Source organism: Misgurnus anguillicaudatus, chromosome 12 (genome assembly GCF_027580225.2).
Source record: "Misgurnus anguillicaudatus chromosome 12, ASM2758022v2, whole genome shotgun sequence".
Classification (NCBI taxonomy): Eukaryota; Metazoa; Chordata; class Actinopteri; order Cypriniformes; family Cobitidae; genus Misgurnus; species Misgurnus anguillicaudatus.
The window spans coordinates 18,803,306-18,823,298 of NC_073348.2; the positions used below are offsets into that span (position 1 = coordinate 18,803,306).

The 19,993-nt window shown below is 39.7% G+C and overlaps 1 protein-coding gene across 4 annotated transcripts in view; it reads right to left on the reverse strand.

Annotated features, from left to right (window-relative positions):
• Nucleotides 1-19,993, reverse strand: part of LOC129447280 (uncharacterized protein KIAA1958) — a 35,440-nt gene that overhangs the window by 13,791 nt on the left and 1,656 nt on the right. For 2 of the 4 annotated variants that reach the window (XM_055208939.2, XM_055208940.2), the window contains exon 2: nt 14,761-15,817. In XM_055208939.2, coding sequence (XP_055064914.2) covers nt 14,761-15,802 — 1,042 coding nt within the window. In that variant the 5' untranslated portion in view covers nt 15,803-15,817. Of the gene's footprint in view, nt 1-92; nt 213-773; nt 822-14,760; nt 15,818-19,993 lie in introns of all 4 variants that reach the window. The other 2 variants (XM_055208941.2, XM_055208942.2) reach the window with 2 other exon arrangements.

The following is a 19,993-nucleotide window of genomic DNA, read 5'->3' on the forward strand; positions in this document are numbered from 1 at the left end:
CTGCGTATGGAACAGAAAAAGAATTAATTTTTTATATTTTTGTGTCTGCAAGGTTTCTATCGGTTTCCTTTAATATTTGACCTGAAGCTCACCAATGCTTGTTATAAACTCTTCCAGATGTTTCCTCTCTTCAAAATACCTCTCATTGTTTGGACTCAGATCAGATGAGCAGAATTGCTCTTCTGAGCTTTGTGCAGCTGGTATCAGATGTTCTGCAATACATCAAATGAGCATTTTATGATTAGCCTTAATAAAGGACAAACTCCTTCCCTGTGACCATTATTTTTTATCAACCAAAAAAGGCAAAGTAAACAATGTTTCAATCTAAAACGCAAATGCCGCAGATCACCGTTGCGAACGACTGGTCTGTTTTCGCACGCTAGCAAGTCCACAGACAATAAAGCCATTTTCATCAGAGAACTTTTATTGTATTTGCAATGATGCAAAGTTTCTCTTTCAAATTCAGTTGCCTCATGCAAATTTACCCTTTATAAATCTAAATAAACACAGAAAGTTGTCACAGCTTTAAAGTACACCTGACAAAACAGGTCACATTACATGCCAAAATAAAATTATTTTAGTACGAAATGTGCTTAATTGAACATAATATCATTACAAGAAGTCTTCATGTTTCTAAAAAAAAGAATAATTATTTCTTATTTCTTTTGATCTTGGGAAGAAATATGGTTTCAATTAATTCACATTTTATATATTCACATAGCTTTATAATATAAACAAAGACATGTTAAAGTTCTTGCACAAAAAAAACTAACCATGGAGGGCTTTGAAGATAGCGGCATAATCCATCTTCTCATGTGAACCTGTAAACAGAATACAATTATAGTTTGTCCACCAAATATAATGATGAATATTCTCTTATTATCTCATACAGGTATGCATCTTCATGCATGCTTATGATAACACAGTCACCATATGAGACTTTAACAACATTACATCTACTGACAACCATTTTCCTCTCAATAAAAGAGAGAAAGTGTCAAGCAACTCACCTGTTGTTTCATGTTTTTTGTTTTTATTTTGGAGGTAAAGCAATAGCAGCACCATCCATTTCCATCTTGATTGAAAATCATATTATCCCGAGTCTCTTGGGAAAAGAGCTTAATGCTTCATTGCAGAGTGGAAGAGAGCGCCATTTCATTTACTAACTAAGAAGTCGATCATACAGAACGCATTTATGGCAGTGGCAGGTCCCTTTTTTAAATGATTTTGTATGGGCAGTGAGCATTATGTGTGCTGTTTATCCAGGCCGAACGCTTGTCTTTGAAAGAGCACTCTGAGCGGAAAAGTACCCGACGTCATTCGCGTTTTTTCTATTGTCCAATCGAATGAGGGGAGAGGGGGGCTTTCCGTTGTGGTGACCGAAGTTTACAGGTGCTTGGAACGAGCAAGCTCAGAGCAAACTCTTTTTGAAGTTTCAGCAAAAGTGTGCTCACACTTCAATATTTGGACAGCTGCCTCGTTGGTTGCCTAGCAATAGAAAAAAACGCAGCGCACTGCGGCTTGTGTTTCCAAACGTTTAATGGTGCATACACACCAAACACGAGTTCAACGATTTGCGCGAGTAGATTACATACAAAGTCAAAGCAAAGACGCAAAAAAAAGTGCGGCGCGCGTTGTGTTTACAAACGTTTAATGGGGCATACACACCAAGCACGAGTTCAACGATTTGCGCGAGTAGATTACATACAAAGTCAAAGCAAAGACGCAAAAAAAACAGTGCAGCGCACGTTGTGTTTCCAAACGTTTAATGGGGCATACACACCAAACACGAGTTCAACGATTTGCGCGAGTAGATTACATACAAAGTCAAAGCAAAGACACAAAAAAAACAGTGCAGCGCGCCTTGTGTTTCCAAACGTTTAATGGGGCAAACACACCAAACACGAGTTCAACGATTTGCGCGAGTAGATTACATACAAAGTCAAAGCAAAGATGCAAAAAACCAGTGCGGCGCGCGTTGTGTTTACAAACGTTTAATGGGGCATACACACCAAACACGAGTTCAACGATTTGCGCGAGTAGATTACATACAAAGTCAAAGCAAACACGCAAAAAAACAGTGCAGCGTGCCTTGTGTTTACAAACGTTTAATGGGGCATACACACCAAGCACGAGTTCAACGATTTGCGCGAGTAGATTACATACAAAGTCAAAGCAAAGACGCAAAAAAAACAGTGCAGCGCACGTTGTGTTTCCAAACGTTTAATGGGGCATACACACCAAACACGAGTTCAACGATTTGCGCGAGTAGATTACATACAAAGTCAAAGCAAACACGCAAAAAAACAGTGCAGCGTGCCTTGTGTTTACAAACGTTTAATGGGGCATACACACCAAGCACGAGTTCAACGATTTGCGCGAGTAGATTACATACAAAGTCAAAGCAAAGACGCAAAAAAAACAGTGCGGCGCACGTTGTGTTTCCAAACGTTTAATGGGGCATACACACCAAACACGAGTTCAACGATTTGCGCGAGTAGATTACATACAAAGTCAAAGCAAAGACGCAAAAAAACAGTGCAGCGCACGTTGTGTTTCCAAACGTTTAATGGGGCATACACACCAAACACGAGTTCAACGATTTGCGCGAGTAGATTACATACAAAGTCAAAGCAAAGACGCAAAAAAACAGTGCAGCGCACGTTGTGTTTCCAAACGTTTAATGGGGCATACACACCAAGCACGAGTTCAACGATTTGCGCAAGTAGATTACATACAAAGTCAAAGCAAAGACGCAAAAAAACAGTGCAGCGCACGTTGTGTTTCCAAACGTTTAATGGGGCATACACACCAAACACGAGTTCAACGATTTGCGCAAGTAGATTACATACAAAGTCAAAGCAAAGACGCAAAAAAACAGTGCAGCGCACGTTGTGTTTCCAAACGTTTAATGGGGCATACACACCAAGCACGAGTTCAACGATTTGCGCGAGTAGATTACATACAAAGTCAAAGCAAAGACGCAAAAAAACAGTGCAGCGCACGTTGTGTTTCCAAACGTTTAATGGGGCATACACACCAAACACGAATTTCAACGATTTCGTGAGTAGATTACATACAAAGTCAAAGCAAAGACGCAAAAAAAACAGTGCAGCGCGCCTTGTGTTTCCAAACGTTTAATGGGGCATACACACCAAACACGAGTTCAACGATTTGCGCGAGTAGATTACATACAAAGTCAAAGCAAAGATACAAAAAAACAGTGCGGCGTGCGTTGTGTTTCCAAACGTTTAATGGGGCATACACAACAAACACGAGTTCAACGATTTGCGCAAGTAGATTACATACAAAGTCAAAGCAAAGACGCAAAAAAAAACAGTGCAGCGCACGTTGTGTTTCCAAACGTTTAATGGGGCATACACACCAAACACGAGTTCAACGATTTGCGCGAGTAGATTACATACAAAGTCAAAGCAAAGACGCAAAAAAAACAGTGCAGCGCGCCTTGTGTTTCCAAACGTTTAATGGGGCATACACACCAAACACGAGTTCAACGATTTGCGCGAGTAGATTACATACAAAGTCAAAGCAAAGATACAAAAAAAACAGTGCGGCGCGCGTTGTGTTTCCAAACGTTTAATGGGGCATACACAACAAACACGAGTTCAACGATTTGCGCGAGTAGATTACATACAAAGTCAAAGCAAAGACGCAAAAAAACAGTGCGGCGCACGTTGTGTTTCCAGACATTTAATGGGGCATACACACCAAACACGAGTTCAACGATTTGCGTGAGTAGATTACATACAAAGTCGAAGCAAAGACGCAAAAAAACAGTGCAGCGCACGTTGTGTTTCCAAACGTTTAATGGGGCATACACACCAAACACGAGTTCAACGATTTGCGCGAGTAGATTACATACAAAGTCAAAGCAAAGACGCAAAAAAAACAGTGCAGCGCGCCTTGTGTTTCCAAACGTTTAATGGGGCATACACACCAAACACGAGTTCAACGATTTGCGCGAGTAGATTACATACAAAGTCAAAGCAAAGATACAAAAAAACAGTGCGGCGTGCGTTGTGTTTCCAAACGTTTAATGGGGCATACACAACAAACACGAGTTCAACGATTTGCGCAAGTAGATTACATACAAAGTCAAAGCAAAGACGCAAAAAAAAACAGTGCAGCGCACGTTGTGTTTCCAAACGTTTAATGGGGCATACACACCAAACACGAGTTCAACGATTTGCGCGAGTAGATTACATACAAAGTCAAAGCAAAGACGCAAAAAAAACAGTGCAGCGCGCCTTGTGTTTCCAAACGTTTAATGGGGCATACACACCAAACACGAGTTCAACGATTTGCGCGAGTAGATTACATACAAAGTCAAAGCAAAGATACAAAAAAAACAGTGCGGCGCGCGTTGTGTTTCCAAACGTTTAATGGGGCATACACAACAAACACGAGTTCAACGATTGGCGCGAGTAGATTACATACAAAGTCAAAGCAAAGACGCAAAAAAAACAGTGCAGCGCACGTTGTGTTTCCAAACGTTTAATGGGGCATACACACCAAACACGAGTTCAACGATTTGCGCGAGTAGATTACATACAAAGTCAAAGCAAAGACGCAAAAAAAACAGTGCAGCGCGCCTTGTGTTTCCAAACGTTTAATGGGGCATACACACCAAACACGAGTTCAACGATTTGCGCGAGTAGATTACATACAAAGTCAAAGCAAAGATACAAAAAAAACAGTGCGGCGCGCGTTGTGTTTCCAAACGTTTAATGGGGCATACACAACAAACACGAGTTCAACGATTTGCGCAAGTAGATTACATACAAAGTCAAAGCAAAGATCCAAAAAAAAACAGTGCGGCGCGCCTTGTGTTTCCAAACGTTTAATGGGGCATACACACCAAACACGAGTTCAAAGATTTGCGCGACTAGATTACATACAAAGTCAAAGAAAAGACGCAAAAAAAACAGTGCAGCGCACGTTGTGTTTCCAAACGTTTAATGGGGCATACACACCAAACACGAGTTCAACGATTTGCGCGAGTAGATTACATACAAAGTCAAAGCAAAGACACAAAAAAAAAACAGTGCGGCACGCGTTGTGTTTTCAAACGTTTAATGGGGCATACACACCAAACACGAGTTCAACGATTTGCGCGATTAGATTACATACAAAGTCAAAGCAAAGATACAAAAAAAAAACAGTGCGGCGCGCATTGTGTTTCCAAACGTTTAATGGGGCATACACACCAAACACGAGTTCAACGATTTGCGTGAGTAGATTACATACAAAGTCAAAGCAAAGATACAAAAAAACAGTGCGGCGCGCGTTGTGTTTACAAACGTTTAATGGGGCATACACACCAAACACGAGTTCAACGATTTGCGCGATTAGATTACATACAAAGTCAAAGCAAAGATACAAAAAAAACAGTGCGGCGCGCGTTGTGTTTACAAACGTTTAATGGGGCATGCACACCAAACACGAGTTCAACGATTTGCGAGAGTAGATTACATACAAAGTCAAAGCAAAGATGCAAAAAACCAGTGCGGCGCGCGTTGTGTTTACAAACGTTTAATGGGGCATACACACCAAACACGAGTTCAACGATTTGCGCGAGTAGATTACATACAAAGTCAAAGCAAAGATACAAAAAAACAGTGCGGCGCGCGTTGTGTTTACAAACGTTTAATGGGGCATACACACCAAACACGAGTTTAACGATTTGCGCGAGTAGATTGCATAAAAAGTCAAAGCAAAGATACAAAAAAACCAGTGCGGCACGCGTTGTGTTTACAAACGTTTAATGGGGCATACACACCAAACACGAGTTCAACGATTTGCACGATTAGATTACATACAAAGTCAAAGCAAAGATACAAAAAAAAACAGTGCGGCGCGCATTGTGTTTCCAAACGTTTAATGGGGCATACACACCAAGCACGAGTTCAATTATTTGCGCGAGTAGTTTACATACAAAGTCAAAGCAAAGACACAAAAAAAAAAACAGTGCGGCGCGCGTTGTGTTTCCAAGCGTTTAATGGGGCATACACACCAAACACGAGTTCAACGATTTGCGCGAGTAGATTACATACAAAGTCAAAGCAAAGATACAAAAAAAACAGTGCGGCGCGCGTTGTGTTTACAAACGTTTAATGGGGCATACACACCAAACACGAGTTCAACGATTGCGCGAGTAGATTACATACAAAGTCAAAGCAAAGATACCAAAAAAAACAGTGCGGCGCGCATTGTGTTTACAAACGTTTAATGGGGCATACACACCAAACACTAGTTCAACGATTTACGCGAGTAGATTACATACAAAGTCAAAGCAAAGACGCATTGTTCAAAAAAATATTAAACTCAAGCGAAATATTTGCATGCTTAAAGTTAAATCCCGCGAGTAATCTAGAGCGAGCAACGTGATGCTACGCGTTTGGTGTGTACGTAGCATAAAACATGTTTGGTGTGATATACATGTTAAGTCAATAGAAAGACGTGAATAGGCATACATTGATGCGTGATCAGCGGGAAATGCGCGGGTTGAAAAATCTAAACTTTGGGGGATGTTCGCGACGCACTAAATAATCAGGAGCTTGCTCTAGTAGTGACGTGATTACAGGAAGTGAGCGGAGGCAGAAATACAAAACAACAATATGGAGGACAATCATCAGCACTCTATGAGACATCTTCGAACTTTTACAGGAATTAAAAGGATCTTGTTTGAAAGAAAGTGAGTGAGGAGGTTGAACAATCTGGTAAGTTTACTCAATGTGAGCTATATATTTAAGCAATGTTTTAATAACTCAATAGATGGAATAGCCGTTTATCAATATTACCGAGACACAAAGTGTAGTTTTAAGATTAGTTTAGGCGGGAATATATATATATATGTATAATATTCAAATCTGCAGTCTATTAGTAAACATAGTGCCTATTTGAACATTTGCTTAGAAAGGAGTGGGTGGAAGCTCGGCCTGGCAAGCCCCTCCCATTACGCAAATTTACACGTGAGTGTCTCCAATGAGTACAATTTCACGTGCGAATGAAGCGAATAAACTCAACATTTTCAAGCGTCCAACTACGCGCGAATAGTGCGTTTTTGCCGCCTCTGCCGCGTCTGGTGTGAACGCACATTAAGGCTAAAGCACTGAGTGTGTGGTGTTGAATTCATTCACAATGCATGTCACAATATAATGTTGTTAAATTGCATTTCTAAAAACAATGCAGTTTTATTCCACAAATTTAAATGATATTTTTATATTGTATATTATACCATGGGGTTTGAATGCTTTATTCTGATTGGTTGACTGAATGCTTTATTCTGAATTTAACTGAAATAACTGATTTATTTAATTTCAACAAATAAAGCAAACAAATATATGTGTGATAGCGAAAGAAAGAAATTGAAAAGAATAAATTAAAAAGAGAACAAAATTATTGTATGCTTGTTCAGTTTTGTGCTTCATTCCTGATAATATAAAACTAGAAACAAATGGATATAATATAGCTGCAAGCAGCAATACCGGGGTCAAGCCGAAAAGGGCACAGAAGGATGTAAAATTGAGTTTGGATCAGCAGATTAAAGAACCTAGGTAAACCTAATGATAACGGATAAAAACCGGCAATGTAACCAACAAAAATAATCTATGTTCTTGTCTACTGTGATCGTCTTTCTGTTATTGACAATCATGGAAAATTAGAGCCCGGAAGGACATGTGAGTGGTGTTTGCAGTGCTAAAACGTAGGTCACATCATGTTACAGCAAGTTAAATGAGTCAAAAGAGACCACCCCAGTGTCTCTATGATGTTCTGATGCAGAGATATAGCTCTTGCAAAAAACGGTTGATAAGGTATTCTCATTGGTTGCTAGGGATTGAATTGGCAACCACCAATGATTATACTCCAAGCCATAGAGGAATAATCAAGGAATAATCCATGAAGACTCATGGCTTTAGATGTGTGGTTGCAGTAATTTTAGGCAAAAATAGCCATTTTCTATCTCAAAACCACTAGGTGCCGCTATGACAAAACTGTGCATGCAACCTTAAGTCATGACTGCATTACATCTAGCTAGTTTCATGACTATACACTTTAGTTTAGCTATAAAATTGTTGTATGACCATAGGGCTTGCTTGATATGAAAGATTTTGTTCAATTATAGGGCCACCTAGTGGTGCAGGCATACCATTTTTTTTGTGTGGCCTTAGACTGTGTTCATACATCAGCGTATCAAATCTGGTGAAAAAATCTCTTTTCGTTGCGAAGTTATAACCATTTATGTGTTAAAAATACTAAATTTAAAGGTCATTTTTCGTTTTTTGCAATTTTCGGCCATTTCTGATGGAAATTTTAATATAACGCCAATGGAACTTTTTGTTCAGAAGGTAAGGTTAGTTTCTTCCTATGGTGTTTTCGAGTCGATCAGAATTAACCTCGCGGAGATATTCACGCGTGTTTTTTAAGCGCTATTTTGCCGCACAGGGTTAACCGTAAGGCGAATCCTGGCATGTTTGGTATCGTTGGACTCGGCAACTATTCAAAACTCCAAGGAAACAAGTCCCATGAAAATACGTTGATCATAGCCAAAGTTATAGGCCTATAAAACATTTGTCTGGCCAGTAGGTGGCGCTGCAACGACACTGTGCATGCACCCTCAGTTCCTGACTGGCATCTCAAGTACCAAGTTTCGTGTCAATAGGCCTAAGTTTGGTGAAGATACAGCCTAAAATCTGTTTTTTTGCGCTCTTCTTAAAATTCGTCGAAGCGCTATACAACAACGGATTGGTTTATCGAAATTCTTAATAACTTTCTGCCTTGAGTGTCTCTAGATGCTGCATACCGATTTTCGTGGCAATCGTGTGAAAACTCTAGGACGAGTTCGCAAAAGTAGGTTTTACGAATAATTCAAAATGGCGGAAACATTTTCATGATGGAAAATGACGCCATAGGGTCCTATCGAATCGGCTTGAGCCAAGGAATCAGAGGAAACAAGAATTTCGTTTCTAGGACGTACGGATCAGAAGTTATAAGCAAAAACGTAAGTGCAACTTTGGACTGATGGTGGCGCTAGCGGGTTTGAGATAGAGACTCCAAAATTGCTATGGATATTATTTGGACTGTCCTCTGTCAGTGTGCCAAATTTCATAACTTTCCTACGTACGGTTCTATGGGCTGCCATAGACCGCAAGGTGACAGGAAGAATAATAAAGAATAATGAAGAAGAAAACTAACAGATACAATAGGGGTCTTCGCCCATTCTGGGCTTGACCCCTAATAAATACTGAAGAAAAAGTTAATATATATGTATTGAAAGTCAACTTGTTCACATTGTTCTCAATATTTCAAACACAAGTGCATGACGCTTTGTGTCGTCGCCGCATTACCACCTCGGCATTATTTTCTACTAATTCAATGGATCGTCATCAGTTATTACCTATACAACAATACAACAGTTATTCCCAGTTCTTTAAACCACTGCTGATGACATTCAGTGTCTGCATCTCTCTGCTTGTCTGTGTTTATGGCTTTTTAGACTGGAGTGTGTGGAGTGAAAGTGGAACAGTGTGATTTTTGGCTGCAGCAAGCATTGAGTTTTTGGGAAAGTTGGTTTTCTCTCACTCCACCCTTTACTTAATATGGTGGTGTATCTTTCACTAGTTATTATCGAATGAGTGCGAATCTGGGGTCTCATTTATAAAACTGTGCGTAGGATCATTACCAAAAGTCTACGTATACACAAAAGCCAAAAATGGCATATGGCAAAAAATATTAGAATTATAAAACAAAGCAATGTTCCCTTTATAAATCACAGATGACCTGCAAGTGTGCGTACATGAATCATCCTCAGATCCCACCCTGCAAGCCCATTCTCCCATCAAGATTGTTTTTTATACCTTTGCGTGGGAACAGCTTTATAAATGAGGCAGTTGGACTGGACAGATTATGGAAAGAAACTGTGAACTGGCCAAATCTCAAATTACGTGAATATTAATTAGACATGAACCGATATATCAGCCAATCACTGATAGTCATTGCCGATATATCCTGTCAATCAAAAGAGAACAGGAAAATGCAATGAATTTGAGCTCATTTCTACAGAAAATATCAAGAAACATTAGTTTAATGCTAATATTAATGGTCATTATATGAACGAATAACATTTTATCTTCAGAATTTAGTTAATGCAAGTTAATATAACCACCAAACTATCACAGGGTTCCCACACCTTAGTTAACTTCAAATTCAAGGACCTTTCAAGCACTTTTCAGGTCCAATACCCTCAAATTCAGGGACTAAATGTGGAAACACATTTCAAGTGAGAGCAAGGTTACATCGTGTTACCTTTAAAGATACATTGTTACAGTTCCCTTTTGAGGGAACTCGCGCTGCGTCACTGCGGTAACACTTTGGGGTAAGTGTGTCTGAATGTGTATATTAAATTCAACCAATGGTGAGGCTTAAAGACAAAGACAGGGTGACACGGGAGCCAGTAAGTATATCACTCCAAAGACGGCGTTACAGGGACGCAGGACGTATGGCAAGGGAGACGCAGCGTCTGGTTCCCTTCTCAGGGAACAACAGTTACATAAGTAACTCGAGACGTTTTCATGCGTCAAACACAACTATGCAAAAAGCGTTTTGGTATGAATCAACATTCGCACACAGAAGATATAAGCATGTAAAACTTGCATAAAGCTTCCAGAAAACTTGCATAAAATAGATTCAAGCACTTTCAATGACCTGTATCTATGTATGTATATTTTCAAAAACTTCCCCAGGGCCTTGAATTTTTTCCCCCCAGATCCACAAACAGATTCAAGGATTTCAAGGACCCGTGGGAACCCTGCTATCAGTATCAGCAGATGTCAAAATAATTGCCTATATCTGTATCAGTCTCTAATATTAATCTTTTGTTTAAAGAATAACTATTTTAAAGCAATATCACATAATGCTGTTGCATTTGTACTGAAAGTGACTTAATGACAGGTGTAATGTTTAAACTAAATCAACCTACAAATATAGCTAATGTAACTCATCTACATTTTTACCACATCCAAAAAAAAAAAAAACCCATATGAGATCAAGTGACAGAAAAAAAACAAAGCAACTATCTGAAGGGGGGGTCTGATATTATCTGCTTCCTGCGACACTAAAAATGCACAAGATTGTATTAATATTTGTACATAACTACAAACACTAGACACTTCTACAGTATTTAATGTCAAAGTTTCATTTAAAATACATTCCTGGGTGAAACCTTTCATCATGTCACTTCAAAGAAAATCCTCTCATTACTAGTGCTATAATAAATCTTAATCTTATGTAGCAATCTTATGTTACATTAAATCAGCGGAATGGATCCCAAAACGGTAAAAACCAAATGTTCAACTCTAGAGGAGCTGGAAAATTAGCATATTTTAGTGGAGTGTCCCTTTAAAAGGATAGTTTCCCCCAAAATGAAAATAGTGTTATTATTTACTCTCATGTCATTTGATCCTCAATTTATTTTATTTTTTTAAGACCCCAAACATTGAAGTGTTGCCTCTCTTTCAGGGCACATGTTTACTTTTAAAAAATGTGTTACAACTAAACCAACAGTGATATCCACAATAAGAAAGTAGAGGATTAAATGTCTTTAGGACGCTTTGGGTGCGTTCACACCTGCCTTATTTAGTTCGGTTGAATCATACCAGAGTTCAATAGATCACTTGGTGCAGTTATGGCACTTTTCCATTGCATAGTACCCCACGGTTTGGTTTATTTTGGGTCGGGTCAGCTTACTTTTGGGAGCTTTTCCATTGGGTGCAGTACGTAGTACCCGATACTTTTTTGTACCACCTCAGTTGGGGTTCCAAGTAGGGATGGGCAATATAAACAATATGCAATATAAACGATAGAAAATTGGCATACAATAGAGATTTTAAATCTATTGCACTATCGCGATAATGCGTGTTGATGACACTATCTACCGGCGAACTTTAGAACCACGAGCTGCAGCCAAATAAACATGGATGAAAGCGTCAGCGAAACAGAGGAACTCGTGAAAAAGACCGATGCAACATCTATTTTTTGGATTTAAGCCATAAGTTACATAAGTTAACTGCTGCTACACGCGCGAAATTGGCATTATGGTCTAGTAATTGTGAAACATGCAGTATATATATATATATATACTGCATGTTTCACACACACACACACACACACACACACACACACACACACACACACACACACACACACACACATATATATATATATATATATATGCAGTATAGTCCCCACAAGCATTTAAAGTGTTTAGTGTTATAAAAATAATTAACTGTGTTTTTTAGCAGATAGATATTGTCGGCTTTATCATTTTAAAAGTAGATCACCACACAAAAAAGTCTGGACACCCCTGCTGTAGAGTGTGTCAGGCAAAAGTTCCAGCTAAGAGAGGTAACAAGACTAATCTGGCCATAACGGTTTACTTTTACTTACTTTTCTAGCAGTTTGGCTTTTGTAAGGGTCTATATAACCTGTTCTGAAACGAGTCTATTGCAATTATTATATCGCAATACATATCGCTATCGCAAAAGGCTGCAATGTATAACGCAATATGGATTTTAGGCCATATCGCCCATCCCTAGTTCCAAGTGACCCGAGCTGATACCAAACGTGAAGCGAAAACACTGTAGATCACTGATTGGTCTGAGAGAATCGTCATCAGCGTCATCGCTAAAAGATTAGCTTTAGCTTACTGCTAGCTTGCACAGTGCACTGTCTCAAGCAAACATGTTGTCATCTGTGATCTGCTATAAGTTCCCAAACTCCCTTTTAGGGATGAAAAACATCCACAGGTTGAGAACCAGGAACACCAGAACAGTTTTTTCCATACTTGCAGTTTGTGGCGGCACATTCGCAACGTGCACATAGGCATTATATATGCTTAAATGCAACTTCATTGAGGCTCAGCGGAGCGCCGTTGACTGACGCCACGGGTGTTTGTACAGAAACTGTCATGTGAGACAGAGGTAGTTATAAACGCGATGTGCAAACATATGTTTGTGGTGGCCAATTTAAATTTTGTGGTGGACTGAGAAATAAATAAATGTATGGGAATGTACAACAACGCTCTCAATTATATGATGTCACAGCAGTAAGCAGTGCAAATATAACGACATGCCTAAAATCCCTACCACTCCGAAGTATTACTAAACTCGATGAAAAAGCTAACCAAGCCAAAGTGAGGTGAGCTGACCCGACCCAAACTAAACTAAACCGTGGGGTACTATGCAATGGCAAAGCGCCATTAGTTTGGGCAGGTTAGAATGCAGCAAATCGAACTCGGGTGCACACCAAAAGGGGACCAAACAAGTGGACCGAGACCTCCGTGAAGAGATTTATATGAAGCCTCATATACATTTGGTGTCTTCGCCGTTTGCAGTGCATTAAAAAGTTATTTTCAGGCCGCATCCGTGCTTATTTTGGGAGTGAAGAGTTTGCCTAGAGTGCGGTAGTATAAACTATGTAGTATATAACAACCAGGAACATAATTATTGTCCCTCCATAGTGTCTGCTGCTGTATTTTTCTCCTTTTTGTTTACTCCCGGGTTCCGTTGGAATTTCCCTAACGCTGATTCTGACCAATCGAGAAGCAGTTTAGGAAATACGTTCAAAGACATGTGACCAACCAGTGATGTGGACGTTATCACATGACTGCATTTTTGGTTCGTTTCAACTGGTGCGACCAGAGCAACCAGTATGATGTGAAAAGGAACTGCTAAAAAGCTACAGTATAATTTTTTTGCCTTTAGTCAAGACCAAATGAAGCGAACTACAAATGTGAAAGCGCCCTTAGGGGGCGTGCGCACCAAAGCTTTTACGCCCGCGGTTTTCAATTGATTCCAATGGAAACTGCATTCTTCAAATAAGTCAGCAGCTAGCGTTTCTTTCGCACTGAAAACCGGCCCTCTGTGGTTTTTCCCTGCTCTGTGCTGAGAGTTGAAAGAGTTTCAACTTTGGATGAAAAGCTCCGCTCGTCAATGTCAGTTTTCACACGGCCGTCCAATCACAGTGGAGGAGGGGCGGGACATTATCACAACAACCAACCAGCTCACAGCTTAAGTATCACAGCTAAAAAGCGCTCAGCTGAAAAAACAGCTGTGTTTAAAAGTTTTGGTGTGCACAACCCCTTAAAGAATATGTCACAGGTCAAGTGGAGCTTAACACTTTTGGGTCATTTAGAAGTTAAATGGTTTTCTGGTTACTATGGAAGTAAATGGTGACTGAGGTGGTCACATCCACTCCCACAGTAACAAAAAACACCAAATAACTGCATTTGGTTTCTGAAGAACAACAAAAGACATTGGGGGTTCGAATGACATGAGGGTGAGGAAATAATGACAAAATGAGTTTTATTTTTTGGGTGAACTATCCCTTTAAATATCTGCATTAGTTTGTTTAAAACATATTTAAGTTGTAGTAACTCAATGTAATAAGATGTTGCACACTTGTTTCACCTAAACCTGTATTAAATATGGCTATACTTTTACAAAAGTGTTTTTATGTTAATTCTGATGTTAACACGTTGCCCCAAAGAGTTCCAATGCAAATGTGATTGTTCAACTGAGGAGCAAATCAACGGCAGTAAATTAGTGTAGTGTAACTTGTTATGGGACACACCTAATTTCCTATACATGGTGAAATGTTGTCAACCAACCACATATTATGTTTATTACTTAAACAAGTTATGTTCTTGTAAGTGCTACATTGTTTATAGATAAGGGTTTTTACCTGGGTTGTCTCCTCTAGCTTCTGTATTAAGTGCCTGCACTGCTAGAAGATCCATCTCAGGGTTCACAGGCATCGACGCTTCTCCATAAGACAAAGAAGACTTGGGAAATTCTTCTCTGTGTAGGACCCCCATAGCGTCAATACGTCCAGAGTGGGATAAGGCTGTCATACTTTGACTTGGTGCTGGGTTTGAGTTCATGTGCATTTTGTTCTGGTTAACATGTGGAGGTGCTCGCATGGGTTTGATCATGGATGCAGGAGAGTTCTCAGGCGGTAATGACGAAAATCCCATGGGGTCAATGTCCACAGAGGAAGCCTTGATGGATGTCGCAGACCCAGATAACGGTCTGATCTGGGAGTTTGGCTTGGGTGACTGGGTAACCCCACCAGTTGACCGGTTAACCTCAGAGCTGCTTGACATCTGTGGATTTGCCACGCTGTAATAGTCTTCACCCCTTTCTTGTTTAATCTTCTTTGACCCTGGATCCGTGCAATCCTCAGGTCCTGGACCTTTACTGGCTCGTTTCCTGTGCGTAACGCTCGTGATGTGGTTGGGCTCGGAGTCACCATCCTCATCAGTAGCCGACGACTCGCAGACAATGTCGTACAAGTTGTTACTGTACTCATCAGCTTGGTCGTCCAACTCGGAGGGTTCACTGCAGTTGGAGATGTCACAAGAGTCGTGGATCTGACTGGAATCGCCTTGACTGGAATTGCATTTGCTTTTTCTGGTATTGCCGAGGAAGCGCTCGGCGGAGGTGTTGTGCATGACGGCGGCCGTCTGCATAATATTGTCCGTACTGATGCTTCGACTGTCTTGGTAACACATCCGGTCCTTGTTTCCTGTTTTGCAGGTGGTATTCAGTGGCCAGTGGTAGGCGTGGCCAGCGCTGCAGCCCCACATTGCAGTGAGGGTACCGTGAGAGCCCTCGTTCAGCATATGTTTGAGGTTGGGGATGAGAGTGCAGATTGTTCCATGACTGTGTGCCCATTTTACCAATTTAGCCAGGTTATCAGATGAAGTGTGCAAGCAGTCTTCCATGTTGAGCGTCTTCCCCTAGTACAAGAATATTAAGCATTTTTTAAATACAGAGATTAAGAATGAAATAGCATTTACAACCTGTTATTCTTCTGTATTGTGGGATATTTCAAAATAATGTAGGACGTACACACGACAACACACAAACCCGTAAGTTAGCTTTGGTGATGTCAGGTACAATGGTACATTAGTTCCAAGTTATTACATTTGACAAATGCTTTCTTGGAAGTAACATGGACTCCAACATGGACTTGTCCAGGAACATCTATTTAAAGGTTAGTTCACCCCAAAATGACAATTTTATCATAAATCACTTACCCATGTATCGTTCTAAACCACCAAGTGCTCCGTTTTGTCTTCAAAAATAATTTTTGAAGACTTCTGCCTGTCCCATTGATTTTAGTTAGTTTAAAAAAAAAATCCTCAGAAAAAAGGTCCACGTTCCATCAGTAGATAAATAATAATACTATGAAGCGACGAGAACACTTTTGTGCGCAAAGAAAACAAAACTAACGATTTTATTCAACAATTTGTTCTCCTCCACGTCATTCAGTGTGTGTTCATGAGCAGGCTACTGCGCATGCTGCTGACATAGTTGCCAATGTTTTTAGTTTTTAATTCGCTTTTTTATTTAAGCCATTATGCAAACATTGTAAACAATACTTAAACAGCCCGTATAAATGCACAAATAAGTTAACTTGCCTGCGTATTATTTGTCTGTACGCTAGCAACTAAGTTAGCAAGTGACGTCAGCAGCATGCGCCGTAGTCTGCTCGTGAACACGCACTGAACATCCAAGCAGGAGAACAAATTGTTGAATAAAATTGTTTGTTTTGATTGTGCACAAAAGTGTTTTGGTCCTTCATAATATTACTATTGAACTACTGATGTAACATGGAGCTTTTTGACGATATCTTTCTTTCTTTTCTGGGGAAAAGAATTGTAAAACTAACTTAAGTCAATGGGACAGACAAAAGCCTCCCGGTGGTTTAGAATGGCACAGGTGTAATTGATTTATGACAAAATTATCATTTTGGGGTTAACTATCCCTTTAAAGAGGTGAATGAGGTCAATTATAATTTCAATTTGAATATTCTGACTTTTGTAAAATTGCAAAGTGGAGAGCATTTACATTTACACAATATGGCATAGGGCTGTGCATTATTGAAGAAAAACGCAATATGCGAAAACATGCTAAATAATGTGCTTTTGCAAATAACGTATTTTTCTAATTCTATCCAAATTGTATGAAAATATATATAATTGTTTTATATTTCATGGAAACGAAAGCATCACAACTAGGGGTGCACCAATATATCGGTTGAGGACGCTGGCTATGCTTCTCAATGAATTACAGTGAAATGCCGCAACATCCAAAAGCCAGAGGGCGCTCTCGTGCAGAAATATGCGCTGCAGACGAAAAACAATACACACATAGCTTTGACACGCTGCTCCAGGAAATGGCTTAAACATAAATTTATATAGCTGTTCTTCAAACCTTTTCAGGTATTTTCATGATAATAGAGAATATATATAATTATTATGTTTATCGGACACGTATTATTAGTGTATAATTAGGGATGTCCCGATCAGGTTTTTTTGCCCTCGAGTCCGAGTCATTTGATTTTGAGTATCTGCCGATACCGAGTCCCGATCCGATACTTTCTATAATGCATAAAAAAAGAATAAAGAAAAGCGAAAAAACAGAACCAGGATGTTCCTTATGGCATGCCGCACGCATTGCTGTTTCTGTGTGGAGTCAAAAGATTCTAACTCTGTGCCAGCGCATAACTATCGATGTATTAAAAAATAATGAGAATATATATAGTATATGTACAGGGGTTAAATTGGGATTTGTTTTGTGTGGAGGCTCTGTTAGGAGGGAGGGTTTGAGGGGTATGTTTAATCCTGATGTTTCAGTTTTAAAGCTGTGCCACATGTTGACCCAAACTTTAAAACCTGAACTTTAAATTATGCACATCTATGAGTCTGACACCCTATATGCATTTGTTGCACATGTCATTATGCACAATTGATCAAACTTTGAAGGAAGTTAGGGTAAGAATCAACCTCCTTGGCTAATTCTAGGCATAAGATAGACTACCCAAAAAAACTCAATTAACAAGAAAAACAACAAACTGATTCAGTAATAGGTTATGTCTTATAAATTAGTCATAGAGATTCCCTAAGCTGGTCAGCAGTTAGTTAAACAAACACGTTAGGTCGTAATTGATTTGTATAATCAAAATACATTATTTTATTAAACTATACAGTAAGTTGTATCCAGTTATCTAGTTAACATATTGTAATGAAATGAGTGACATGGCTATACATACTTTAATACGTTGTTTCTAGACTTCTATTAAGTTTTTTCGACATGGGAACCATTCTTACCTCTCTCTCTCTCTCTCTCTCTCTCTCTCTCTCTCATCTCAACAGTTATGTCAAATGATCCTGCGCGAATGCGCGTTCTTGAGGTTCTGAGTGAGACGCGGAGCTGCGTCTGAGCACATGATGACAAAAACGATCAACGCGTCGTTTAAATGAGCGGTAAAACCCGGTTTTGTCGTGTGTTCCTTGCACGCACGAGTGTGAAGCCCATGAATGAAAACACATCAATAGGCTTGTTCGACTTCATGTGGCGCCACAACAATCGACAGCCGGGTGACGTCAAACTACCGCGAGAGTGATCCGCGAAATCATACGGAGGAGTTTGCTTTTAAATCGCTCTCGCGGAACTTTGACGTCATTCGGCTGCCGGTTCCTGTGGCGCCGCATGAAGTCGAACAGTCTATTCTCTTCTCATCAGTTCACACCACTGATCTATATAAATGACTGGATTGCGCATGACGTCACACTTGTGAAGCCACCGCGCCGCCATGTTGGTATACCCAAACGTTCTATTAAACCAATGGACGCGATCAGATTTTAATGATAAAACATCACTTTACTCGTCTTCGTTTTTATATGTGAAGTTACTCTGAACATTATTACAACAAAAACGTCCAAAGCATGTAAATAGTTATTTACTGAAAGTTGTACATTTTGCGTTTTAATCAGTTATTTCTTTATTACAGTATCAGATCAGCAGACAGACCGCAGCATATTTAGTATTAAGGACAATAAACGTGCTCATTCTGAAATCTAAATACATAATCATGCTTTGTACCGTATGTGCATGCAATAATTTGCTAGTTTTGTAATTATGTTATCTAAACTTACAAGTTACCTGAACTTATTTAGAAAAATAACGCTGACCGTCACAGAATGTCAAACAAAACTTTATTTATACCCGTGTCATTAACAAATGCAACAGACACACTCACCTTAACGTTTTTTTATAAATCCATTATCCTGCCCGATTAAAACATAAACGTTGCAAATAACACCAGAATTAACAAATAATTAACGTACACATATCCTAAAAATTAACCTTGTGTAACTGATACGCTGTAAAGGGGGTACATTTTGATCATGATTTTGAATGGATGTCAATGACGCACTCGGCCGGTTGGGTATACCAAGATGGCGGCTCGAACTCTGCGCTGGCTTCACCTCCCGCAGTTACGTCAAGCGTTCTATGCGCAATCCAGTCATTTATATAGATCAGTGGTTCACACACACCAGCGCAGCGCGTACACTGGCGCGGAGCAGAGCGAGACCTTGATGTATTTTAAACCCTGCATAAGTATCCGAGTCCTGATCGGGAGGTAACGTCCGATTCCGATCGAGTCTGAAACCACGTGATCGGGGCCGATTTCCGATCACGTGATCGGATCGGGACATCCCTATGTATAATGGCATTTTTCGGTGCACCCCTAATCACAACAACTTCTGCAAGTGAACTGCCATATTTTACTGTTGCAAAAAAACAAATCAGACATTTTAATAACGTAAACAATTGGGCTGTAACGATAAATTGCGTGTCCCATTAAAAAGACCTGCCTAAAATCGATTCTGAACCGCAATGTAATGCTACTTCTTCTGTGGCACAAATGGAGTTTCTGCACGAGAGCGCCCTCTGGCTTTTGGATGTGCTGGGATTTCACCATAATTCATTAAAATTCATTCATTGAGAAAACACACATTTGCAAGATTAATCGTTACAGCCCTAGTAAACAAACTAAAATAAATGTCACCAGTTGCACTTGCACGCATATCCCAACTAACATCCATGTGCCAGATACTATAATA